Consider the following 21795-nt stretch of genomic DNA (forward strand, 5'->3'; position numbering starts at 1 on the left):
TGATGTGCACTTTTTTTGTAAGTCACTTTGGTTAAAAAACAAATAAAAAAACAACTAAGATAGCTGTAAGTGAATCAATAACCAAAACTGATATGGTTTTTGGTTTACAATTTCCCCCATTACTGACACAATTTTTATCAGAAAAATATTCCATACCTTTTCATACCAAAACATACCATTATATAAACCACCAAAACTGAGACTAATTTCCAGAAACTATAAACAGCATTCGCCGTTTTTTCTGTTAAACCACATTTGCCTGCTCAAAATCGAACATGCATATCAGCTTACACAGCAATTTTGCAATGCGTGCTCATTTGGAAAGCAATTGCATACAAAATTTCATGGTTATTGCCAACAGTGGTTGGTGTTTGCTAGAAAAATTTAGGCAACAAAAAAATTAAGATAAAGGTATATTTTAATGAATGAACCAAATTAGTTTTTCAAACTACCCAGAATACTGCAGTCAAAAATACAGATGAAAAACATTTCCAAAAGAACGTGAGCCAACATAACCAGGGCAGTCATGCTGACATTGTTTTCTAGGAAAAAAATGTCAGTTTCCACTGTATGCAGAGCACAAATTTCTTCACTGTGGACCAAAATATCCTTGGAAATTTTTTTTTTTTTTTTTACTTTTATTTTTGTTTATGTTATTAAGCTCAGTTAAATTTAGAATGCATTCAAGTTTTTGAATGTTACTAAATAACCAGTTTTATTCTACTCATTTTGGATTCACTTTGCAAAGTAAATTTAGTTTTTGAATGGTCCAATTTTTTGTCATAGATGAGGTTTGCACAGGTTTTGTTTTGAAGTTTTATAGTATCAGGGAAAAAAGTGCCTCTCTTCGTAAAATTTTACTTTAACCATTGAGATGACCACGACTCAAAGCCACCATTACTTTCCACCAGGAAGTAAACTCTGCATTATTGGTAAGTTGCTCTCTGTTCAGTGGTTCTGTGGTGTGATAGCGCTGAGGAGCCAGATGGCATCAGACCCTCATTGATGGCATGTGCCGCTGCTGATTGAGTAGGACTAGGCCCCAGCTGCAGCAGCAGGTTATATGAGCCAGTCTCTGACAGCCCCCTTCTCAATCCAAGCCCACTGCTTGGCATGGTCATTCCGCCTCGCCTGCGGGTGGAGATCAGGCCTCCACGCTGGGCAGGTGAACTCTGCACAGAAGCTCCGCTTAACTGCGCAGCCTGCGAAGCCATCAGACAGGCTTGTAATTTGCGCTTGGCACGCCAGTGGGCCACTCGAAGACGAGTCTTTTCCCTTCGTTCCCTTACCAAGTCTGCAAGTAGAGCCTGCGGTAGAGTCTGATCCAGCTCACGCCGTCGGTTTGTACTATGGCCTCGGTTTGTGTTATGGCCTCTCAGAGTCCGGCTGAGTTTGTATTCTTCATACAGATTCAGGTCCTTGCATCTCAGACGCACCTGCTTTTGGACCCCTGCCACGGACAGCTGAGAGTCGATATCTAAATATACCAGCCAGAGAAGAGAGAGATTACATATATTAATTCAAATATACAGTATTTTAACTAAATATTGAGGCATTTCATGCAAGAAAATAATGATTTAAAACACCTTTACTGTTTTATATGATGTTAATATGATGCATTTGTGAATTTACACCAAAGTAATTATCATTAACTAAAACTATTACTAAAACCATAAAATATTTTAAAAACTTTGAGCTAGCTGCCAAAGCAATATTTTAAATTTTATTTGAGTTTTTTATTTTTATTCTAAAATTAAACTTGAAAGGAGAAAACTATATAAAAATGACTATATAACTATATAAAAAACTATAGTAGCCTATATCAATGAAAATATTTGACCCCAGCCAAATGAAGCCCATCTCAAAATGTGAAACACCCCTAAACCTTATGAAATACACAAAATTAAATATTACAGAAGCCTTTGTTTATTTTAACACATTAATAAACAGCCAGGGTTTAATGTTAAAACAATGCCACATGCCAAGTCACAGGGTGGCACAAGAGATCACTTTTAAGCTTTGTGTATGAAACTCGCTAACATGCAGATCAGTTGCGATTCCTTGCATGACGCAGCTTCGACGTGTGGTGAAAACATAGTTTCTAATGTTATACATGTCAGCTTTTTCCTCTCCTCAAAACGGTTTTGGCTGCTTACTGCAACATCACATCCTGTCAGTTTCCTGATAACCGGTAACCCTGAGTATGTTCTTATCAATGTTTGCTGAGCAAGTTTCATATACATTATTGACCAAGATAAAAACCTTTTTAGATTGTGTTTGGTTTTACACTGTAACCTCACGTGTAATTTATCGTATTTTCTTATCATATTAATTTAAGGATTACGTGTAATATTTATACTTTCCACACCACAGAAAAAATTGTAACTAGTTAAAGCAAAATATAATTTAAAATGTTTTTTAAAAACATATTTAAATTCTAAAAAAATTTCCTTCAAATCTTAAAAAAAAGGAAACTGACGATGCACACTCGGGGGAAAAAAGTTTAACTGTTGTCACTGTAAAATGCACACTAAAATCTACCATTTAGGTACATATGTACACTTTTAAGGTACTATTATGCACAAAAAAAGTATAACTCTCAGGAATGGATGCCTGAGCTTTTGATGTGGGAAGAAATATATATTTTTTATTTTATTTATTTATTTAGCTTTAATGTTCTATATTTTATGAAAAAGTTATTGCATTTTCCACCTCAGGCCCAAAATAAACCTTTAACATATGATTCTGTATTCAACAGAAATATTAAATATTGCCAAGGGATTAAAAATAAATAAATAAATAAAACTGTAATTTACTGATTACTTAAGATACAGACAATTGTACACTTAAAAAACCAAATCTTAACTTTCTTAAAATATTTAGTTAATGCTTATGTTAATTAAAAACAAAAAAAACTGACACTGACATGTTAATAACCCTATTCCAACTAAACCATTTTGACTTCTGAACAAAAATTCAAGTAATTATTACATGTTTTATTTAACAGTATGCATTCTCTGTACAAGCAACGTATAAAACAAAACTGACATTTTCACAACAGATTAGGAAGAGTTCCTCCCTGGAGCCAAACGGAGGTAATCTTTGATACATTTCTCAGCCTCCGCTTCTGTGGGAGCCAAGAGGACACTGTTCCTCATCGCTGCAGCTGTGTGTTAAAAAGATCAAATAAGATTACTAGTTTATCAAAAAGCTAACCAACCTTTTAATTTCATTTATTACTGAACATTATATTGCTTAAATATAGAAGACAGGCCTGACTGTGCAAATGTATGCAATTGTAAAATTTTAGTGAGCACAAGTACAGGTTTTTAAAATTAAAATATATTCACATGTGATTTGACTGAGATATGTAATTACAACAACAACAAAAGCATTTTCACTATAATAGTTTTATCCATAAAAGTATTCCCTTCATTTTGGATATACCTATTATTAGTGATCCGATATTTGTCTTTCTTAAGCCTCGCTTGTCTCCCCGTCCGCACCAATTGAGCTGTTTGGCCACACAGGAAGCAAAAACTTTGGTGCAAATTCTCCATATGGTCTTTTTCATAGTTTGACCTCCACTGACAGACAATTTGTTAACCTAAAACACAAATTAAATATGGATTATACATAAAAGTTCTCTAAAATTCCAGTCACTTCTTTGATTGCATAATTCCAAAGAATCTTACCAATTTTTGCATCATCCCTCTTTCCATAAGTCTTTGCTCCAATTGGTCCAGATCCTCCATTGACATCAAAGGCAAGACACAATCCTCTTCCTCATCCTCCATTTGCAGTGGAGGCACAAAGCACCTGTTCCCCACAAGACACTGAACCAGTGCAGTCAGGTGATTGATTTTCCAGTCCATTTCTCCCTGTGACTCAAGAATAGCCCTCTCTGCGGCTGCAATACCACAGATGATTTAGCAGGGGACGTCCTCTTGTAAAACGAAGTTTAATTGTCTGATAAAATGATTAAACTTACCTGTACATTGATTATTTTCAAAACTCCCTGGACTCACATCTGACATAGCTGTAAAAACAAGTGTGCAAACATTAAAACTTCAAGTTTGTTAACGGTAACACCTTTTAGAAAAAAGAAAAAAAAAAGCAAAAACATAAAACAAATGAAGAATAAACAAAATGAATGTTATTTACCTTTTTTTGTTTTATATATATATATATATATATATATATATACATTTAAGTACAAACTAGAAACATCCCCTTATTCTTAAAGTATTATTAGATTTAGGTTAGTGTCCCCAGGTATTTCAACTCTTTTGCTATCATAATTCTCTATTTATTTAAATGTGCTATAGGACATATAATTGCCTATATTGCAGCAACATCTGTTAATGAAGTAAACTGTGCAAGGACATGTCTTTTATATAATTTTAGATGTTTCTTTGTTGGGACCAACTTTAATATTTCAACCCCGTTACCATTTTGTACAGCAAACAACTCTGAGTATTTGTAGAATGTAGGTCTCCACATTGAATTATTTTTTAAATCAGGATCTCGTCTCATGTTCTTTACCTGTCTAAATGAACTGTGCAACTGTCAACCCTGTTACAATCAACCCTGTTACTTTTACCACAATTTTCCCATACCTTGAAACAGTAAATTATTGTGAATTTAAAGACACCATTCTGTCTGACAGAATGTTGGAAAATGTAGAGAAATTATCATTATAAATGAAAAAGTGCAAACAAAGGTTTTGTTTTAAACCCCTGACTGTCAGTGCAGTAATCAGAAGTTTTCATATGTCAGAGTGACCTTTAATGTTCAAGTAAATCAGCTAGACTCACCTGTTCAAGTTGATGCATTTCTCTTGTGATCCCCATCATGGAATGACTTGCGATGTGTAAAAAATCATGAACAGCCATGTAGTGGGGGGGAAAGTGTTGTAGTGATGTTTGTTTCTTCAGTACAGTAATTGTTTTTAATTCTGATAATGTGTATTTTATGACAAAAATCAAACGAACATTAACTAGAAAGGATCATCAATCTCACTGTGTTAAAGTGTTCGGTGATCTAGGCCGTGTTGCAAAAAATTTACATTTAATGATGCAACTTTTATTTTTTTATGATTGTTTGAATGCTCATTTCATGGACAAGTTTTTGCTGATCTAAGGAATATTTTCCCACCTCAGGCTAAAGTATTATATTTATTTGTTTTGTTTTTTTAAAAACATGAGATTCAGTATTCTACATAAATATTTAGTAAAGCCAGGTATAAATTATTGTAATTTACTGATTACCTCAGATACAGTACACTAAATACACAGAATATTACAAAAACAGTGATAGGGAAAAAAGTAACAGGGTTGAATGCAATCCAACAGGGTTGAAAATAATAACAGGGTTCAAGTGGCTACTGTTGGTGAAGTATACCATTAATTGATTCAATCATCCATCCATTCATCCATTTAACAAGTCATAGTACAAACTAATAGTTTAATACAAAGAGTAAAATTCATTTTGCATGGCCCACAAATCTGTGAATTGAAATATGTCAAGATGCCACAAGGTTCAGTGAAGGTTAAGGTCCATCACAAACAAAATGTTGCACTCAGCCAAATATTGTTCAGCTCATTGACTTGGTCACAAGTCATCTAGCGGAGACTCGTTGTTGTTGGACTCAAGTGCTTCTCAAGTGCTTTGTCAACCAACCCGCTTTTAAGGCTATTCTGGCCTCGACAAGGGCCCTGATGAGTTTCCATCCACCTGGGATGTCCTGACCCTGACTTATCAGTCGTCTGTCATCCTCTTCAGGGTTGAAGCAACACCATCAGACTGGGTTCAGGATTGTCTGGAGAGGAAGCAATTATTTTGAAAAACCTCCTCTTCTGTCGTTCTTTGGCATCTCTCCACTGCTTGCGCCTCCATCTCTGTGCCTTCTCACACAGGTCACCAATTCTCTTCTTTTTCCCTGTCTCAACATCTCTTCTCCACCTCTCTCGCTCATTCCTGAGGTACTTTTCCCTGCGTGCCGGGTCAGCATCCCTTCTCGCCCTGTACTCTCTCTGTTTTTCAGCAGCTGTTTTTGCCATTACTGTGTCTGAAAAAAGGAATCCAATATGAAGACTTGCTCAGCTTCTCCGAATTCCAAAAATAATAGATTCTTTTAAAACTCAGCATCACTTGATCATATGTATGAATTCATCATATGTACAAGTAGTGAGTTGAATTACATTTCTTGATGTCAATTCATATGACCCTTTTATATGTGGTAACTACTATTTTACAAAAAAAAAAAAAGTAGATATTGTGACCTTTTCAACCCAGTAATGACCATAATTCTGAATTACATTTAAACCCGTTTCAGGATCAAATGCTACAGGGTTGAAGATCAATGTAAAGTTACTTACTACAGCATCAGTATCACTGCAATACTTGAAATTATTCAGACCTGATTGTTGAGCTTTAAAATATTGATCTTGGAAAAAAAAAAAAAAACGGGTAAGGTACAGCTCATGTGGATTGCAGTAACTTTGCAATTGGTGTGAAAGCAATGTAGTCTAAGTTCATGAAGTTTATCAATGCTGCTTGTCTCTGTAAAAACTGCCTTCAGAAGGTGAGTTGCACTATTTGCATCTCTCTTTTAACATCCATGGCCAGCTCTGATAGTAAAAACCATAAGTACAAGTGAAGATAACCATGTTTTCCATTTCTTGTGCCTTCTCTTCTTTCTACAGTGGTAAAGGGCTGCTGTTAGCCCTCACAGACCTCATTTCAGAGTCAAATCCCATGTGCAAAGAGGTCTGCGGCTGCAGGGTTTGGACAATGTCATCATAACCTAGTGTCAAAATAGAAATCTACCTCTAACCTATCTCTCGGTGGTAAACAGAATTTCTCTCAGAATATAGTGTTAAATAGATCTCATATGATGGTTTTATATTTATGTCACAAAGAAAGTCATAAAGGTTTTCAATGACAATGAAGGTGAGTACATTTCTCTTTTTTGTGAACTATAGCTTTTTAAAAATAAGGAAAATAAAACTATTTAAACTTATTTTTGAAAACAAAAGAAATGTGAAACTGAACGAATGGTCACATGTTGTCTAAATCTTTTTTTATCTGAAGTGGAAATATTTTTTCTAGGTGGATGAACTTCTGGTTCCTGTAAAGCCCCTTTCACACTGCACGTCGGACCCGGCATATTGCCGGAACATTGCCGGGTCGCCTTCTGTGTGAAAGCAAACACGTCCCAGGATTGATTCCGGCATTGAACCCAGGTCAGGGACCTAGTAACATTTGCCGGGTTCAACCCGGGACGAGTGCTGTGTGAACAAAAGCCAGATCTAATGCTGTGTCGAAGTGATGACGCACGTTATCGCGCGACTCTTTTACGGCTGTTTTGAAGGAAGATCAACGTTCGCGACGAAAAAATATGTGCAAACTGTAATGAAGCAGAGATCAGTTTGTTCCTCACTTTCTGCGCTGACGCCGAGATCGTTTGCTTGCTTCAGTGAAAGTATAATGTGCCTAACGTTTTCGACTCATACATTACACGTCACGCCCTGATGTCACGTGTCGTTACGGGATCTTTACGGGTTTTGTGTGAAAGCACGCACATATCCCTGGTAATCACTGGCAGTGTGAAAGTGCAAAATCTAGCAACCCGGGGAACAATTGCCGGAACACTTTACCCGTGTATTTGCCGGAATGGCAGTGTGAAAGGGGCTCCAGTGGGGCTTGCATCAAGTAAACAGAACCTCTGCAGTGTCCTAGCAAGTGTACATTTTGTGATTTTGTGCACGTTTACTTAAAAGAGGGCACAAAATTGTAAACTTTAATTGCTAAATTTTAACCGGTTAATCACACAGTTGCACTAGTACGACAGCGTTTTAGTGCCACACTGAAAAAAAAAATCTGAGATTAAAGTAGAAATATTTTGAGAATACATTTTCACATATTTGGAATTTTTACAAAGAAAACGGTTTAATTAAATGAATCGTTTCACATAAATACAGCAATCTGATCATTAAAGAGCTTGAAAAACATTATTGTAAGACACACAATTTGTGTTTCATATAAAACTGATTTTGAAAGCGGAGACATTAAAAGTAGGTCTATGGAAGTAAAGTAATGACTTATGTCTTTGAAACAAAAAAGCATGCTGAATAGCACTAACTGAAAAATAATGCATTGCATTAACAGTACTTGCATTTTAATGCCTTGAATTTCCAGGACTTGCATTGTTAGGTCCTGAAATTGTATATAGTTGTTCATTTAAGCTGTGAATATTTCAATTCAAAATATTTCACACACCTTTTCATAATTAAAAAATCAATAATTCATATTCACGTTCCAGAATTCACTTCCAAAATATTTAATCGGTTAAAAAATACGATGTATAATATTCGACAGGCAAATTTCGGTCCATTTTATTTCATTTTCCAAATTCGCTTCCACAAATTCAGTGGTTAAAATTCGGCAGATAATTGGCCCTTTCACATCCGGGAGCTGCAGGAATAGCAGTAGAGCACAGAGGCATGATCTCCATCTGCTGTCAGTCGCTCACCAGCAGGTGGTGCAAGCGGCTTCTGATGAAGACCAAAGCAACAGGTGGAAGTAATACGAAGCAAAAGGGAAGTCGTGGCCTAATGGGGAAGTCGTGGCCTAATGGTTAGAGAGTCAGACTCCCAATCGAAAAGGTTGTGAGTTCGAGTCCCGGGCCGGCAGGAATTGTGGGTGGGGGGAGTGCATGTACAGTTCTCTCTCCACCTTCATTACCACGACTTAGGTGCCCTTGAGCAAGGCATCGAACCCCCAACTGCTCCCCGGGCGCCGCAGCATAAATGGCTGCCCACTGCTCTGGGTGTGTGCTCACAGTGTGTGTGTGTTCACTGCTCTGTGTGTGTGCATTTCGGATGGGTTAAATGCAGAGCAAAAATTCTGAGTATGGGTCACCATACTTGGCTGAATGTCACTTCACTACAGTTACAAAAACTGATCTGCAGAAATTAAGCAAGCGCTAAGCAGAAGTTTGGATTATCGGGGCATGTGGAAAAGCTGATTGTGCGTATGTTTATTTCAACTTCTTTGCTGTTACCAAGTAAGCAGCATTCAAAGGAGATTATAATGGTGTTTTAACCAACGCTGAATTACAGAACTAACATTACATCTAAGGAAGACATATATTGCTTTCGGTTGTTTAGTTTCCGTAACTTTGTGTCATGGCTTGTGCGTCGCTGAGCTGTAATACTGGGGATCCCCTCACGTCACACTCCAGGCTTCCCCAATGAAGAGTAACGCTTCTCAATCAATTAATACTGTGATATAAGACCTCAGAATACATTTTATTGATGATTATGCAAACTATATACAGGCAAGCAAATGGGGTCAAAAAGAATCCAATGCGCTGCATTTTCTTTATAATTGATTTGCATTACCACTGATCTATAAAGTCGACAGTCCCACAAAGATATCAATACCATGATTAGTTTTAACAATATGCAACCAATTTATATTAACATAAAAAAATGAGTTAAAAACAATCTAGGTATATTAATTCTGAAAATGTAAACTTTATTGATGTGCTACCGCACCCAAGGGACCGTCTGACAATTCCACTGACTGGGTTAAAAGGTCCAATGTGTTTTAATTACAATTTTAAATAACACAGTCAAATTATTAATCTTGTATTTCTCATAGTGATTTTCTACAGGTGAGATGTTGCCAATACCTCCCTTCATTTATTTACAGTATACAATTATTTACATATTAAAGATCCCTGGAAAGGGTTTTCATGTTCCAACAGTTGTAGTACATTGCTAGACACAAGACTGACTTACTACAGGTTAGATTTGGCCAATATCTCCCTTACATTACGTACAGTACAAACATTTCTTAAAAAAAAAAAATAATAATAATAATTTACCCAAAGGGATTTTTTCATGTTTCACAGGTTGTACTAGTATGCTGTTAGTTACGTAGTTCATGTAAATTGCTAATATCTGCCTTCTAGTGTATGTGCCATTCACAATTATTTAAAACAAACAAAATCCGTCAGACCCCAAAAGGGATTTTTCATGTTCCAAATGTTGTATTATAAAATAAAAATTGACTTTATGTACAGCAAGGGAGGTATTAGCAGAAATTTACCTATAGTATGTCAGTCTAGTCACTAAAAATGTACTACAACCTTTGGAACATAATAAAATAATAAAATAAAAATTATGTGAATTACAGTAATTTCTTATGAGTTATTATATACTGTATATACAGTGAGGAACAGTGGCGGACTGGGACAGTAAATCAGGCCGGGAATTTGACTCCACCCCAGGCCACCTCTGTTGCTGCAGTCACCACCACCCAATTCATGTGTCCACCAGACTGCTAAACTCTTTGGCTCTTTCAGTTGCTTGAATTGGGTTATACTTAAAAAATAAATCAAAATCCTTAGATTGTGGACAAGCAAAATAATCAAATGAAGTATCAAGAAGTATCAAGGCATTCACTGTCTCTATCATCTTTCCTTTAATCCCCCCTCTCTCACTCTGCACATTGAGTTTATTTGCAATATGAAGTAAGCACTTTCAATAATCTATATTAACTATGCAGCCATCAATTGTATGTTCCAATGATCACAGTCCTACTACTGATGACCTTATAAATCATGAAAGCACATTTCTTTCTAAGAGTATAGTCAGCATGTTTAGTTTTGCTTAAACTTTAGCTGAAGCTTCCTGCTCTGACTCAAAAGCTGAACTGTCCAACCCATCTTGTTCAACAGCTAGAGCACTAGCAGCACTAGTGCTACTGTTGCTTCCTTCGTCACCTTGAAAATAAATAAGCATTTTACACTAGGCTACATATTGTAGGAAAATCAAATTTGGAAAATTAATTTCTGGTCAATTTTGGCACTAAAAAAATACTGTATCTTCATATGTAAAACAGTGTGCTAGTTTGTCATTAAGATGTTCTTTTAGAACATCTATCAATATATACATTTGTAATATATATATATATATATGTATGTATGTATGTATATATATATATATATATGTATGTATGTATGTATGTATATATATATATATATATGTATGTATGTATATACAGTACAGACCAAAAGTTTGGACACCTTCTCATTCAAAGAGTTTTCTTTATTTTCATGACTGCGCCAGATGACCTGGCCTCCACAGTCACCAGACCTGAACCCAATCGAGATGGTTTAGGGGTGAGCTGGACCGCAGACAGAAGGCAAAAGGGCCAACAAGTGCTAAGCATCTCTCGGGGAACTCCTTCAAGACTGTTGGAAGAGCATTTCAGGTGACTACCTCTTGAAGCTCATCAAGAGAATGCCAAGAGTGTGCAAAGCAGTAATCAAAGCAAAAGGTGGCTACTTTGAAGAACCTAGAATATGACATATTTTCAGTTATTTCACACTTTTTTGTTATGTATATAATTCCATATATAATTCCACATGTGTTAATTCATAGTTTTGATGCCTTCAGTGTGAATCTACAATTTTCATAGTCATGAAAATAAAGAAAACTCTTTGAATGAGAAGGTGTGTCCAAACTTTTGGTCTGTACTGTATATATATATATATATATATATATTTTTTTTTTTTTTTTTTTTAATAGATTTTATCTGTTGTAAGTCACTTTGAATGAAAGCGTCCGTCTGGCAAATGATTATGTAAATATTAGGGTGGAACAGTTCAACTTTTTCACAGTTCAGTTTGTTTCATGGTTTTAGCATCACTGTTTCGGTATAGTTTTATGTGCTATGTTTATGGAAAAACTATACTTTCAAAAAAAAAAAAAAAAATTATATATATATATATTAAGAATATTCTAACTACAAGCAACAGCACAAATAAATACAATAGAGTAAAGATACAAATAAAATAAACTGACTAAGGGTTTTTTTAGGTAGGTCTTGCATTAGTTTTAGGTACAGAAATTAAAGTAATCTAATTTAAAACAGCATTGCATTTTGGACTATAAATTAAAGATTATTCTTTATTAAAATAAAAAATGCTTTTTAATCAAGAGCAGTGAGTGATTTCTCGGTTGTTGCTGTTCGACTAATATAAAGACAGAACAGTGTTCGTATTAGTATTGAACAAGAGTGAATGATTTGTAGAGGTATTTTTCCATCGCTGTTGTTGTAATGTCTGGGAATCCAGAATGTGCATGAATCAACAGAAACATATATTATTTTAACACTGTTTGTTTTACATGTTATTTATAGTAAACAATATTACAGATGCTTTGTCAGATTTAAGTTGAACAGCGGTCGCAGCGCGTGTCGAACCATATGTGGTGAACTGAACGGTTCGGTTTTTTCAGTGAACCATAGTAAATTTAAATGTAATTCTGACCGACCTGCTCCCTTACTGGCGAACATGGCTGGGATTTTGCAGCAACTTGTTGCGTCTGTGGCCAGGGCTTTTCTCCTTTCCGTCTCTGCTCCTCCTTTGCGTTTACGCTCCATTTTTTTTTTATTTTCTAAGATAAAGACTGTCTCTGGATATAGCCAATTAGGCAGTGCTTCGCTGATGTTTGGTCATGTGGTGGTGTCATTTTCACTCCGTGATCACCTGATTCGTACATTCATAAGACCATCAATTAATTCACAGTGGTACAACAGCCTATTGCACGTCAGCCTGATCGACTGCACAGTGGCAGCCGGCAGGCCAGAATGACTGTCAGTCCACCGGGAAATGTCACGGTGCTCCTGATGGCCAGTCCGCCCCTGGTGAGGAAGATATTGGCAAAATTTCAACTGTAGCAAGTCAGTCTGGTCACTAGCAACATACTAGCAACATACAACATTTTGAACACGAAAACCCCCATTTAAAAAAAAAAGTTTTTTTAAGTATTGTAATTTTTTCTTAAAAAAATATTTGTGTAGTGTCCATACAACCCGAATTCCGGAAAAGTTGGGACGTTTTTTAAATTTTAATAAAATGAAAACTAAAGGAATTTCAAATCACATGAGCCAATATTTTATTCACAATAGAACATAGATAACGTAGCAAATGTTTAAACTGAGAAATTTTACACTTTTATCCACTTAATTAGCTCATTTAAAATTTAATGCCTGCTACAGGTCTCAAAAAAGTTGGCACGGGGGCAACAAATGGCTAAAAAAGCAAGCAGTTTTGAAAAGATTCAGCTGGGAGAACATCTAGTGATTAATTAAGTTAATTGATATCAGGTCTGTAACATGATTAGCTATAAAAGCTTTGTCTTAGAGAAGCAGAGTCTCTCAGAAGTAAAGATGGGCAGAGGCTCTCCAATCTGTGAAAGACTGCGTAAAAAATAGTGGAAAACTTTAAAAACAATGTTCCTCAACGTCAAATTGCAAAGGTTTTGCAAATCTCATCATCTACAGTGCATAACATCATCAAAAGATTCAGAGAAACTGGAGAAATCTCTGTGCGTAAGGGACAAGGCCGGAGAACTTTATTGGATGCCCGTGGTCTTCGGGCTCTCAGACGACACTGCATCACTCATCGGCTTGATTGTGTCAATGACATTACTAAATGGGCCCAGGAATACTTTCAGAAACCACTGTCGGTAAACACAATCCGCCGTGCCATCAGCAGATGCCAACTAAAGCTCTATCATGCAAAAAGGAAGCCATATGTGAACATGGTCCAGAAGCGCCGTCGTGTCCTGTGGGCCAAGGCTCATTTAAAATGGACTATTTCAAAGTGGAATAGTGTTTTATGGTCAGACGAGTCCAAATTTGACATTCTTGTTGGAAATCACGGACGCCGTGTCCTCCGGGCTAAAGAGGAGGGAGACCTTCCAGCATGTTATCAGCGTTCAGTTCAAAAGCCAGCATCTCTGATGGTATGGGGGTGCATAAGTGCATATGGTATGGGCAGCTTGCATGTTTTGGAAGGCTCTGTGAATGCTGAAAGGTATATAAAGGTTTTAGAGCAACATATGCTTCCCTCCAAACAATGTCTATTTCAGGGAAGGCCTTGTTTATTTCAGCAAGACAATGCAAAACCACATACTGCAGCTATAACAACAGCATGGCTTCGTCGTAGAAGAGTCCGGGTGCTAACCTGGCCTGCCTGCAGTCCAGATCTTTCACCTATAGAGAACATTTGGCGCATCATTAAACGAAAAATACGTCAAAGATGACCACGAACTCTTCAGCAGCTGGAAATCTATATTTCTATATTTATTTGGCAAGAATGGGACCAAATTCCAACAGCAAAACTCGAGCAACTCATAGCCTCAATGCCCAGACGTCTTCAAACTGTTTTGAAAAGAAAAGGAGATGCTACACCATGGTAAACATGCCCCGTCCCAACTATTTTGAGACCTGTAGCAGAAATCAAAATTGAAATGAGCTCATTTTGTGCATAAAATTGTAAACTTTCTCAGTTTAAACATTTGCTATGTTATCTATGTTCTATTGTGAATAAAATATTGGCTCATGTGATTTGAAAGTCTTTTAGTTTTCATTTTATTAACTTTTCCGGAATTCGGGTTGTATAAAGAGAAATAAGTTATTGGCCATATATATTTAGTCAGTTTGAGTAAATTATTAATTTATTGTAAACTGATTAATTTTACTATATTATTGTACTACGTTTCGTTTTGAGGTAAATTTGCAGACGGTCCCTAAAGGATCTTAGGCAAATATCAAACATAAAACTACTGCGCTTGGTTTTCTTTTTACGAAAAAAAAGGTTAAATTTGGTGAAACTTTGTGGTTTGTGAGGCTCATCTGCTTAAATGTACATAAAATACTGTAATATATTGTATTAATTAGATGCCGAATTTAATAATTTAATATCTTGAGGCAATAAAATAGGTTAATGGTGTATATATATATATATATATATATATAACATGCAGTTTTTCTTGTTCCGTAACTTGCGTTCATATCCTCATCTGTCTGTATATAGTTTGCATCATCAGTAAGATGTGTTTTGTCTTTTAATCGCTGTCACTGTTAGTGCGCTGAGCCACATAATGTGTTTTCTTTTCTTTAACAGATTTCTGAGGTATATATATATATATATATATATATATATATATATAGAGAGAGAGAGAGAGAGAGAGAGAGAGATTTATATATATATATATATATATATATATATATATATATATATATATATATATATATATATATATATATATATATATATATATATATAACATGCAGTTTTTCTTGTTCCGTAACTTGCATTCATATCCTCATCTGTCTGTATATAGTTTGCATCATCAGTAAGATGTTTTGTCTTTTAATCGCTGTCACTGTTAGTGCGCTGAGCCGTGTGAAACCTTGAGCGTTCGTTCATATTTTACATCTGCTTAACTGTCTATATAGTTTGCATAATCATCAATAAAATGTATTCTGAGATCTGAGGTCTTATATCACAGTATTAATTGATTGAGAAGCGTTACTCTTCATTGGGGAATCCTGGAGTGTGACGTGAGGGGATCCCCAGTATTACACCACAGCGACGCACAAGCCATGACACAAAGTTACGGAAACTAAACAACCGAAAGCAATATATTTCTTCCTTAGATGTAATGTTAGTTCTGTAATTCAGCGTTGGTTAAAACACCATTATAATCTCCTTTGAATGCTGCTTACTTGGTAACAGCAAAGATGTTGAAATAAACATACGCACAATCAGCTTTTCCACATGCCCCGATAATCAAAACTTCTGCTTAGCGCTTGCTTAATTTCTGCAGATCAGTTTTTGTAACTGTATTACTTCCACCTGTTGCTTTGGTCTTCATCAGAAGCCGCTTGCACCACCTGCTGGTGAGCGACTGACAGCAGATGGAGATCATGCCTCTGTGCTCTACTGCTATTCCTGCAGCTCCCGGATGTGAAAGGGCCAATTATCTGCCGAATTTTAACCACTGAATTTGTGGAAGCGAATTTGGAAAGTGAAATAAAATGGACCGAAATTTGCCTGTCAAATATTATACATCGTATTTTTTAACCGATTTAATATTTTGGAAGTGAATTCTGGACCATGAATATGAATTATTGATTTTTTTATCATGAAAAAGTGTGTGAAATATTTTTTATTGAATTATTCACAGCTTAAACGAACAACTATATTAAATTTCAGGACCTAAAGATGCAAGCCCTGGAAATACAAGGCATTAAAATGCAATGCATTATTTTTTCAGATAGTGCTATTCAGCATGCTTTTTTGTTTCAAAGACATAAGTCATTACTGTACTTCCATATAGGTCTATCAAAAGCACAAATCTTATTACTATTGGATGGCTGGTGCACTACAGATAACGAATGCAATGGAAGATATGAAATATTATTTCCAAGCATACTGTATGACACATGGTATGATTTCTGCTAATAATCTCACATATATTTGTAGTGTATTAAAAAAAAACTTTAAATAACAGAGCTACTTTATTCCTTAAATCTCATAATTCTTCTTTTAATCTCTTAATATTTCGACTTTATACTCGAAACTTTTCGACTTTAATCTCGTAATCTTAGATTTTTTTTCAACGTGCCATTAAAACGCTGTTGTACACTAGTTTTAAAGTCAAATTTAAAAGCTTTGTCTTGATTGCCTTTCAGGGGAAGCGCTCAATCATTTATATAGTCATTTTTTGGTGTGTGACCACATGGAAAATCAGATCAAAAATATCCTTCAAGCTGAGAATTTTTAAAAGCAAGCTGTTCAACAACGCAGCTGCCACAATATACTAAGATGGTTAGCATTTTATCATCTTGCTTTAACACAAACCAGTTTATTAAAATCAGTTTCATAAAAACTTACTGTCATTCTTATTTCCTTGTCCAGTACAAATGTATGCCTTTTGAAGTGTAAAGCTTTTATGCATAAAAAAAAAGTTTGTACACCATTGTTGTTTTGGTTACATGCGCGTAATAAAGGATTTAGAATTCATCCCAAATAAACCAGTGCAGAAATGTTCAATTTTATACTTACAGGTAGTTGGGTCCACACTCATGAATGCTGGGATTGCATTGTCTGCTGCAGTGCCTGGACTCTGAAGAGCTTGAAATGAAGCGGGTAGATCTAATGAGACCCCGAGCTCTGGTTCTCCCACTTCCTGGTGAAGTTCTGGGTCAGAATATTCAAATCTAGGGATGCTGCCAGCTTCTGCGTGTTCATCCTTCACACAGACTATTTCAACTTCCGCTTCCTCCCGTTTGATTTTACGTGAAGGTGCTCCAAATGCCACTGTGCTTGTAGTTTGGGATGACACGCTTTCATCTGCCATCATGGGTGCAGAGAGGACGCTGCTGTCCGGCATGTCTGTGTGCCCAGTCTCTGCAGAGGCCAGAGGGTTTTGACCCCATACTGGATCACTAATCTCAGACAGAAGCGTCTGACTGTCCACCAGACGAGGGCTTGAGATCTTAACTACAAAAACAACACAAGTCACTTTCTACTGAGTTGAGGGAAAACATTAGGAAAGAATAATAATAATAATACTCACTGCTTTGTTGAAAAACATAAAACACTGCTTTATTGAACAGTCATAAAGCAAAATAAAAAGTATACAATTTAACATTAAGAAATAATGAAAGACATATACAGTAATGTGAAAAAGAGGCCATGTGTGACAAATTCAGGACACCCTATGATTCAGTTGCTTGTAGATCCACTTTTAGCAGCAATAACTTGAAGTAATCATTTTCTGTATGATTTTATCAGTCTCTCACATCGTTCTGGGGAGTTTTGGCTCACTCTTCTTTACAATGTTGCTCCAGTTTATCAATGTTTGTGCGCATTTGTTTATGCACAGCTTTCCTCGGCATTTCAGTCAGTATGAGGTCTGGACTTTGACTGGACTGCTGCACCCTTGATTCATTTATTTTCCCAGCCGCTCTGTTGTAGATTTGCTGGTGTGCTTGGGATCATTTTCCTATTGCATGTCCCAATTTTGGCCCAACTTTAGCTGTCAGACGAATGGCCTCACATTTAACTCTGGAATACCTTGGTATACATGTCCTGTGGCTACAAAACAAGCCCAAAATCATCAGCCCTCCAGCAGCATGCTTGTCTTTTGCTATGAGGTGTTTGTGCTGATATGCTTTTTAGGCTTTCACCAAACATTGTGCTGTGCATTATGGCCAAACATCTCCACTTTGGTCTTGTCTGTTCAAATGACATTGTTCTAGAAGTCTTATGGTTTGATCAGATGCAGCTTTGCAAAACTTTTAGAGAGGAGATGCTTTCTTCTGGCAACCCTTCCAGCATGCCATACTTGTCTGGTCTTTTTCTAATTGTAAGGTCACAAACTTTATCATTTAACATGTTAACGCAGTCTGAGGTTTTGTTCTTGGGCTGTCTGTAGTTGGTCTGACCATGGGGTGAATTTCCTGGGACGTCCACTCCGGGGAAGATTGGTGTCTGTCTTGAATGTCTTCCACTTGTGAATTTTCTTCCTCACTGTGGAACGACAGACTTCATATTGTTTGGAAATGGCCGTACTCTTCCCAGATTGATACTACTAAATATTGTAGAAACGTAATTTTCTGTAAAGTTGCTTTGTAATGATTTGTATCGTAAAAAGCGCTATACAAATAAACTTGAATTGAATTGATGGCAGCAATAATTGCTTCTCTAAGAGCAATGTTGATGTCTCTCCTCTGTAGCAATGTACTGAAACACTGCTAAAATGTCTGCTTTTATAGAGATGCTCACACTTGCTGATGATTAGTTTATTAAAGCTATTTGATTTGCTGTGCCTGACCGTTACTTACCTTCTTAATTACCAAGTTAATAGTAAGGGTGTCCTTAATTTGTCACACATGGCTTTTCCATTTTGGCCTAGGTTTTGATAAATGAATAATAACAGTGTGTGATATGTCATGTGTTGTTGTTCATCTGAGGTTTAATTGTCCAAATTTTAAGCCCTACCAATGACCAGATTATTTTTTTTTGTCATATGGAAAACCATGTAATTCAATATGGTGTCCTTTCTTTTTTTTTCATGACCGTGAGTAATTCCAGTAATGAAATACATTTTCATGTCCACATCTTAACCTGTTTTAATGTGTGTGTGTGTGTGTGTGTAAAAAAAGTTGATTCCATGCAAGCTCACTTACACTTATACACATATAAAATAAGTGTTTATATAAATGTATTAATGTTGTGCATATGATACTGTATGTGCCAACATTAGACCACTTTGCTTTAGACATCATATTGGCCTCCCACTAGATCTAAGTACACAATCTGCAATTTAAATACACTAGTATCAATCTCTTGCTGCAATCACTAGTAATGGAATTTTATGCGGCACATTTTGAGCTCTGTAACTTCTTAAGTTATGAATATGCTTCTGTTACTATTACAATACAATATAAAAGTGTAGTTTATGAAAGGGTTTGCGTCATGTAAACGTATGGATTCATAAATGGATAAATTCATATGGATATTTGTTTACTGTTTGTGCATGTTCCTTTAAAAGTGTCTGTGATTTATTATCTTGAGATATTTGCGTTGTTTTATTACTGACAATGGAATTGTTGGTCAAGTCCTGTTAAGCAGCTCTTAAAAATGAATATGCTTGTTATAAAAATGTTATACTTTAAGTAGGTATTACTACAACAATGTAAGTGTATACAAGTGTAGTCCATAGTTTAAGAAATTATAATATGATTATTTACATAAAAGCAAGAAAATTAACAGGGTGGAACAAGAGCTTAAGTTATATTTTGACAATAATATAATTATATAATTACAAATAATTACAATTTCTGTAATTTATTTAAATATAATTAAATGTTTAAAGAGTAAGGCAAACCAACTAATACAGAAAAACATAACAAAAGACCTCGAATGCTAATAGATATGTTTGTACCCTTGTCTCCAACAAAAATGGTCACATCCTGCTGAATGATAACAGGCTGGAAATTAAAACTGAGGAAATTGACTACCAAATAAAACGATATAATGCCCATAAAGAAAAAGAAAAAAATCAGGAATATTTCTTCATTCGTTTTTATCCTAGAGGCAAAAATTAGGAGACACACTCAAAAGAGATTAATGAAATGTTTTAAAAAGTCTTGTTCACTTGGTTGTGATAGTGTGTCAAAAGTTAGTTACCTATTGTCATATTTTGGTTGAACATATTATGACATACATGATTGGGAATTGGAAAAGTACTGCATAGCACATGTCTATGAAGGAGACGTTTCATACCTTTATGAACTGATGATCCATGGATATCTTCAATATGGACATCAGCAATGTGATTCTCACTTCTTACTGTTTCTTTGGACATGTGCATCTGCTGTCTCACCCATGAGGGTCCAGCCACGGGGGCGGGCTCAGAGACTCTAGGTCTGGGACAGGGCTCTGGGGTTTTGGCACACACCGACACAGTGCTCGTCGGTCTCCTTCTGCAGTGCACCCCTGTGGATGCTGTAGCCATGTCTCCCTCTCCCTGATACAGTCTGTGGTTAGGGTCTTTAGCAGACAGGACGCTGATGTACTTGCGCATGGTTTTCATCTGACAGCGGGACGCCTCCAACATCCTCCTGATGTTCTCGTTCTCCTTCTCTTTAGCGGTCATGTCACGTTTGATCTCCTCGAATTTGAGCCCGACCACCCGGATCATCTCTCCTAACACGGTCTCCACCGCGACATTCACGGCTTTCTCAATAACAGCGCCCATCTGGCCCCGCATCAGAGAGATGGTCAGATTCACATCCATGCTGACGGGCACAGATCTGGTCAGGGACAAAAACACACGTGCGATCTGAAAGCTTTGACTGGCCGATCGATACTCGAGTATATTTGTGCAAAACGTACGTTTTCCAGAACAAATGCTCAGGCTCCGTCCGCCATTGGCCGTGCAACGACAACACCGAGACGGAGCAGGAATCACATCCGGTTCAACAGGAGCGTTAATTCTCTGTGGGAAGCATACAATGATGCTACTTGAATTAAAAAAAAATAAAAACATTGTATGGTTTTTAATTTATTCTTATATATATCTTATATATATAATCATTGTTTTTGTTGTTATTATTGTTTTATATGACAAGATTGTGTGCATGTAAATCTCCACAACTGGATTAAGAAGAATAAGGAGGCAGAGACACAAAAAAAATTCATTTGTCAAAAAAAAACCTTAAAAATAGAACCTAAGTTCTCAAAAACAGATCATTAGTTTGCATGAAACGAGTGGATGTGGTTTGAGGTTGAATGATATTGTCAGTTGCTCGGTTCATGTGTCGCAGCTTCTGCATGAGGTGGAAAGTATGCACATGAGAGAGATGCGAAAGCGTAGGCCTAGGATGTTGTCTTTTTCACAGGTAAGTCAGAGTTTTTTCCACAGAATATGATGGTGCCGTCAAAGTTTAGTTGCACATCATCAAAAGATTCTTGATTTTGAATTACTGTCTAGGCTATGAAGTGTTTTTCTAGCTGCTATTATAAAATAATATTATTAAGTGCAAAGTCATATTTGTTGACATTGTACACGAAACTCATGTATTCAGAGGCATGATATCTCTCACTATCAAGAATTATGACCAGACATGCTCATATTGTGGCCAGTTCTAGAAACTGCATATCTCTTTCTATCAGTGTTTGAAACAAATTGTATGCTTGTAGACTAGTCAGAGCAAACACACATATACAGTTTTTTTTATTATAGGGTGTATAGGTGTAAATTCACCTAAACGTATGCCTATTTCCTGTTCTAATAAAATTTAGTGAAGTGAAGAGAGTGACGTGACATGACATACAGCCAAGTATGGTGACCCATACTCAGAATTCATGCTCTGCATTTAACCCATCCAAAGTGCACACACACAACATGAACA

The 21795-nt window shown here is 36.3% G+C and overlaps 1 protein-coding gene across 4 annotated transcripts; it reads right to left on the minus strand.

Moving 5' to 3' along the window:
• Positions 1 to 830: 830 nt before the first annotated feature.
• On the minus strand, positions 831 to 20872 carry LOC132152776 (uncharacterized). Of its 4 annotated transcripts, XM_059561653.1 has the most exons (7): positions 20165 to 20870; positions 16937 to 17374; positions 3992 to 4039; positions 3696 to 3910; positions 3448 to 3607; positions 3049 to 3166; positions 1347 to 1477 (listed from the first exon to the last, which is right to left on the minus strand). In XM_059561653.1, the coding sequence occupies exons 1-6, from the start codon at positions 20676 to 20678 to the stop codon at positions 3063 to 3065; spliced, it is 1479 nt and encodes a 492-aa protein (XP_059417636.1). In that variant the 5' UTR covers positions 20679 to 20870; the 3' UTR covers positions 1347 to 1477; positions 3049 to 3062. The 4 variants fall into 4 exon arrangements, with proteins under 4 accessions (XP_059417634.1, XP_059417636.1, XP_059417635.1 ...); XM_059561652.1 differs by lacking the exon at positions 1347 to 1477 and having other exon boundaries at positions 2976 to 3166; XM_059561651.1 differs by lacking the exons at positions 3049 to 3166; positions 3448 to 3607; positions 3696 to 3910; positions 3992 to 4039 and having other exon boundaries at positions 831 to 1477; positions 20165 to 20872.
• Positions 20873 to 21795: the final 923 nt, after the last annotated feature.

This window comes from Carassius carassius, chromosome 11 (assembly GCF_963082965.1).
Source record: "Carassius carassius chromosome 11, fCarCar2.1, whole genome shotgun sequence".
In the NCBI taxonomy this organism is placed as follows: Eukaryota; Metazoa; Chordata; class Actinopteri; order Cypriniformes; family Cyprinidae; genus Carassius; species Carassius carassius.